Raw genomic sequence first — 6189 nt, 5'->3', positions numbered from 1 at the left:
TCTCTATCTCACAATTCGTTATTCCGTATAAACTTTACAGTCTCTTTCCACATATATGGTTTTCAGTAGCCTATGCAAAGATTAAGTCACAAAGTGTTACTGCTGGTGAGCTTCGGAAACCCTGAGGAGATCAAAGGGAGATAATCCAGTAGTGATACAGCTGGAGATGTTAATCCTGCTGACTGAAGTCTCACAGACACTGAGAAAACCTGAGAGATGTATATGATGACCAGTGTACTGGACTCAGGCCACAGATAAATAACACTACCTTCAGAAGCTTCTCGTACCTCTGAAGAATCATAGCTGATGCGATGAGGCTGCTATACACTGAGTTAGGGGTGCACAGGTTGAGTTAGTGCTGTGCAAAGACTATTTTTCCAAAGTGCTTTTACAGTGGCATTTTCCACAGTATTTACATAAAACACGCAGAAAGGCATCTTGGCCTACCCTGTTGGCACAGCTTGAATAATTAGGCTGATGTTGAAGGCCCACAGTTTGACCTTTGGTATGTTGCTATGTACCTGTTAGAGATGTAAGCGTTGCTAGCTAAAGCACAGTTAGACAGATGTTATGAAAAATAGCAGACCTAAGGTTATACAAGAACATTCACCCAGCAACACGCTACGCCAATCAGCTAGTGACACCTTGGAACAGCCCAGCAACCAGCAGAGACCACACAGCCCAGAAGACACCCCCGCCCTCCCTTCAGGGGCACCTGGGACCCAGCCTGCGCACCTGGAGCCACCCCGCTCTGCAGGCTGCTCCTCCCAGCCACAGGTACCCACTGCTCCTGCCAGCAAGGAAAGGGAAAACAGGGAAAATCGCTCTTTCACACCACTAAACTCCTTCATGTGGATCCAATCATTGCATAATTAAGGCATGCATGCAGTCTCTCCTCAACCACGAACGAAGAGCAAGTGACTTGCCAAAAAACACTACAGAAGCCGCGACCAGAGTCAGGAACACCACGTCTTTTCTGGTTTGGTTGTGGTCCTGTAAGTCTCCACGCACCTGAGTACAAATAAACCTCAGCTCCTGATGAGAAGCATCCTACTGATCTACTGGTCCAGGGAGATCTCTTCTCTTAAAATTGAGAGTGGAAAAAATGTTCCTCCAAACTGGCAAAAGAAACCCTCTCATGCTTTATGCAACTAAAGCTGTAGCTTTATTAATTCCTGTTCCTTTGCAGGAGATCTGTCACATGTGGCGTGCCTGACACAGCTGGCGGCTGTGCCCGGGGTTCCTTATGTTTCTCTTTGACAGAGGCGTTTGTGACCGGAGCAAGTAGACATCTGCAGAATGTACTACCATGAATCAAAACAGGGCAGATGAAGTGTTACTTCTCACTTAAAAACAAAAACAACAACAACAAAAAAGAACATCCTTTTAAAAAATAGGGAAAGTGTTATTCTCACGTAACTGTGTGCCCAGATTAGAAATGTGGCCTACAGAAGAATCTCCCTGAGAAAACGGCCTGGCTGACAGCACTGGCAACCGTCACACCCCAAAGACGTGATGAAAACCTCCAAAGACAGCTGCCAAGAGTTTTTGACTGGCAAAAATAGACAGCGATCGCTAAAGTCGCAGCGGGTGACGACATATGTCCCTACCTTATGTTGTTTTAGTCCCACACGCTCTGTTGCCAAACCTCCTTCCCACGCCTGCTGACGCGGCCTGTGCCGTGCCCGCCGTGGAGGTGCATGAGGCAGGTGAGGCGATAGTCGCGTCCCCCCCCTCTCCCCGGGCTGAGGGGGCGGCGGCGGGCGGGGACGGTTCGGGGCTGACCGGTACCGACCTCGGCCCCCTCAGCCGTGGCGCGGTAGGACTACAATTCCCGTCAGGCACTGCGGGGAGGGGGGCGGAAATACGTAACTCTCCCGCCGGCTGCCGGGAAGAAGCTCGGTGTCCCCTGGCCATGGCGGTGGTGTCCGCGCTGCGGGTGGCGGGCCGGCGGCTGGGCCTCGGCGCTCCGGCAAGCAGGGCGTTTTGGGGCGGCCTAAGGTAACGGCGGGGGACCGCCCCGTGTTTTCGGGGTGGCTGCCGGGGGCGGGCAGGCGCTGGCGGCTTTCGACTCCTCTCCCCGCTGCCTTCCCGTGCTGGGCCTGCGACCGGCCGGGGGTGTGGGCAGGCCCCCGCTGGGGATGGTGCTGTGCCGCGGCCGGGACACTCGCTTGTCATTCAGACCGGCCGTCCTCGGTGGTTGGTGTTCGTGCACCAGTCGAGAGCGTGCTAGGTCGCGTCCCCTGGCAGGCGGGTGTGACGGTGCAGTCAGGGTCTTTAATGCTCTTACCTGCTTGGTAAGGAAACTTGCTGGTGTGGGAAAAGAGATGTTTCGGGGCGACACTACACTGGGAGTGAAAAATAGTCGTTTCTGTGTAACTTTTTAGGTGAAACCATACTTGTGTTGTTGACTAGATTGTGGCGTATGAGCAAGTCAAATAACTTGAGTTAGGCTTCAATTTTGCAGTTAAAAATAGTGCTCATATTTTTTTTATCTATGGGCACTATTTTTTTTCTATAGTAGTGGCTATTTTCTGTTACCCTTTTTTCACAGCACATTAGAAAATGGAGCTGTAACTGGGAAAATAAGTCACTAACCTGCTTAAATTCTGTTTACACCCAGACCCATAAAATAAGCTAGGCACGTGATTGCTATGTGGCAAGCAGCATTTGGGGGAATGGCAAAGGTCTGGCCTGTGGGCTTTTGTTCTTGCATGCATAATAAACCTGCTGTGTCCATGGGATGTGTAAACCGTCTGTGGGCTAGATTGAGTCCGATATTAAAAGACTCTGAATAGAAATGTGCTCTTACTCAGTCTTAAGTAGCCCAGAGACTGAAAATACTTCTGTCTGGTGTTAACAGGAAGGAGGAGAAAGAAGTAGAAGCAGACAAAGTAGTTCATCAAGAGAAGACTGAACCCAGCCTGATATGTCCCCCACCACGCAGCAGAAACTACCTTCCTCCAGAGAATATACAGAGCTGCCTTGAGTCTTACGTCAAGGAGATTTTTGGACCCTCACTTCCTGATACTTGGCAGCAGACACCTCTCAAAGAAAACAGGTTAAAGTATCGCCTCCTGGCTCAGCTGGCAGCAGAACTTGGTCATGCTGTCCCCAATTCACAGCTCCACCTGATGCGCAGTGCTGAGGATGTCCTGAATTTCTATAGCACTCCTGTGAAGGATGTGTCCAAGTTTGATGAACTGTGTGCTGCAGAGCTACCCCCAAACCTGAAGATTATCTGGGAGCAGTGAGTTGCACCACAAAGCATTGCTTTGCTTTGCTTGTGTTCTTCAGGCGGGACTGCAGAGCAGAAGAAGAGCCCTTTCATTGTAGTATTGACCAAATGTATAAATATCACTAATAAAAGTTCATTTAATTGTCTTCAGGTTTCATTGTTTCTGTTTCTTACATACAGAAAAAAGAGCAGAAGTTCTCCCTGTGAAACAGCAATGCAGTGTAGTCAGTAGTGGCACTAATATATGCATTCTGGCCTTTACCATGCTGCTCAGCAGTTACAGGGTCCAGTGGGGATAAACAGGGGTGACGAACTCCCCAGCTTCTTCCCTGCACCTTGTAAATTCTTGCCTGGTTCTGAGCTGTGTAAATGGCTTTTGCCAGTGCAGTTGGGCGATGTCAGGCGTGCTGTGTGGCTCACCCCTGAGACTACCGGAACCAGCAAACTGGGGAAGGAGAGGGGAGGTAAGCCAGGATCTTTTTTCTTTTCTTTTTCTTTTTTTTTTTTCCTTGAGATTGAAAAGAAGAACCTGTCAACAGTTATGTTTCTAAAAGCCATCACAGGTGCTGTCTTGAATAAAACCACTTGTTCTCCTCAAAATTTCTACAGAGATAGTGCCAAGTGGAATTCTGAAATCTAACTCGCTAATGGTGAACTCTCCAACAGCCCTGTAAAAATAGCCGCCATGAAGGAAGGTTGTAAAATTCTTCCATGTCTGTCAAAGGACCCCATTTTTATATTTGTAACTTTTGTTGTTTCTTCTAATAGCTACTAGTTATTTTTTCTTACATGTTAGCTATATGTTAGTTTTACTGTAGCTATGGAAAAACATGTAATAGCTAATATGTTAGTTTTTCTTCCCATGTAATTGATGATGTGGGTTTGCTTTTAATCAGAGGAGGCAAGCAGTGAAGTTAGGAGGACAAAATAAACACAACAGTCTCAGAAATGCATGGCACTTTGTTTCCTACAGAATGGGTTATTTACAGTGAGGTTAGGTCCTGTATGTTTGATACTTCTGGATCATTCCCATAAATATCCTGATTGTACCAGTGGCTTTCCTGAACCCTAGCTCCCCTGGTTTCTTTTAGCATACAAATATCTGAAGCATGCTTAGAAACTGCTGCTTTTGTGTGTTACAGTGCTCAGTTTCTTTATTCAGTGAACTACTCCAGTGCTGCTTTCTTCTCATAGCTCTGAAGAAATTTAAGAAAGCCGTTCTTTTCTCCTTTTGAGTCCTGGGGAATTAAAGCATAATATAAGTGTACTGCTGTGTGCTGAGTGAACATGAGGGAGTTGGGATTGTTTCACTAGCCACTGTGGAAGGTGTCTGTTCACAAATCCCTTCCCTGTAGCTTATGGAAGAACACAGTGTGATAAATAGCTAAATTGGTGACACTTTGTCTGCTTCAGAGGCTGTTTGGGAGCAAGGAACTGGAAGTATTTTTTTCATGAAATTATGTCTTCTCTCTATCAAAGGAGAGATACTTGCACCTCCTTGTTTTCTCTTAGTACTCATCTAAAAAAACCCCAGTTTCAGTGGAAGTTGCACTTTCTGCTCATCCCCCCCTTCTCTCCCAGTATGTAACTTTTCATAGCTCATGTAATGTGATCAGAATCACAGAATCACAGAATGGTTTGGGTTGGAAGGGATCTCAAAGATCATCTAGTTCCAACACCCCTGCTGCAGGCAGGGACACCCTCCACTAGACCATGTTGCCTAAAGCCTCATCCAACCTGGTCTTAAACACTTCCGGGGATGGGGCATCCACAACCTCTCTGGGCAACCTGTTCCAGTGCCTCACCACTCTAACAGTAAAGAATTTCTTTCTAACAGCTAGTCTAAATCTCCCCTCCTTCACCTTAAACCCATTACCCCTTGTCCTGTCACTACACTCCCTGATGAACAGTCCCTCACCAGCTTTCCTGTAGGCCCCTTCAGGTACTGGAAGGCTGCTGTAAGGTCTCCCCGGAGCCTTCTCTTCTCCAGGCTGAACAACCCCAACTCTCTCAGCCTGTCCTCACAGGAGAGGTGCTCCAGCCCTCCAGTCAGCTTCGTGGCCCTCCTCTGGGCTCACTCCAACAGCTCCATGTCTCTCTTGTACTGGGGCCCCCAGAGCTGGATGCAGTACTCCAGGTGGGGTCTCACCAGAGCGGAGTAGAGGGGCAGGATCCCCTCCCTCGACCTGCTGGTCACGCCTCTTTTGATGCAGCCCAGGACACGGTTGGCTTTCTGGGCTGCAAGCGCACACTGCTGGCTCATGTTGAGCTTCTCATCAATCAAAACCCCCAAGTGCTTCTCCTCAGGTCTGCTTTCAATCCATTCCTCGCCCAGCCTATAGTTGTGCTTGGGATTGCGCCAACCCACCTGCAGGACCTTGCACTTGGCCTTGTTGAACTTCACGCGGTTCGCACGGGCCCACCTCTCCAGCCTGTAAAGGTCCCTCTGCGTGGCATCCCTTCCCTCCAGCGTGTTGACCACACCACACAGCTTGGTGTTGTCGGCAAACTTGCTGAGGGTGCACTCGATCCCATTGTCCATGTCGCCGACAAAGATGTTGAACAGTGCCGGTCCCAGTACCGACCCCTGAGGAATGCCACTCGTCACTGTTCTCCACTTGGACATTGAGCCATTGACCACAACTCTTTGAGTGTGACCATCCAGCCAATTCCTTATCCACTGAGTGGTCCACCCATCGAATCCATGTCTCTCCAATTTAGAGACAAGGATGTCGTGCGGGACAGTGTCAAATGCCTTGCACAAGTCCAGGTAGACGACGTCAGTTGCCCTTCCCTTATCCATGGACGCTGTAACCCCATCATAGAAGGCCACCAAGTTTGTCAGGCATGATTTGCCCCTAGTGAAGCTGCGTTGGCTGTCACCAATCACCTCCTTATCTTCCATGTGCCTGAGCATAGTCTCCAGGAGGTGAGTGAAAAACAGAAGACTG

At 48.8% G+C, this 6189-nt stretch overlaps 2 protein-coding genes across 2 annotated transcripts in view; one reads left to right on the top strand and one right to left on the bottom strand.

The window, feature by feature from the left end:
• Positions 1 to 1728, bottom strand: part of RNF20 (ring finger protein 20) — a 63907-nt gene extending 62179 nt beyond the window's left edge. Inside the window, exon 1 of the mRNA XM_054810324.1 lies at positions 1611 to 1728. The gene's annotated coding sequence lies outside the window, so the exon portion shown is untranslated. The remainder of the gene's footprint in view (positions 1 to 1610) is intronic.
• A 131-nt stretch (positions 1729 to 1859) lies between these two features.
• On the top strand, positions 1860 to 3384 carry MRPL50 (mitochondrial ribosomal protein L50). Its single transcript, XM_054810331.1, has 2 exons — positions 1860 to 2001; positions 2864 to 3384. The coding sequence occupies exons 1-2, from the start codon at positions 1916 to 1918 to the stop codon at positions 3252 to 3254; spliced, it is 477 nt and encodes a 158-aa protein (XP_054666306.1). The 5' UTR covers positions 1860 to 1915; the 3' UTR covers positions 3255 to 3384.
• The last annotated feature ends 2805 nt before the right edge of the window (positions 3385 to 6189 follow it).

This window comes from Grus americana, chromosome Z, assembly GCF_028858705.1.
Source record: "Grus americana isolate bGruAme1 chromosome Z, bGruAme1.mat, whole genome shotgun sequence".
Taxonomy (NCBI): Eukaryota; Metazoa; Chordata; class Aves; order Gruiformes; family Gruidae; genus Grus; species Grus americana.
The sequence above is the reverse complement of the archived record's forward strand: the minus strand, read 5'-3'. Positions and strand labels throughout refer to the sequence as shown.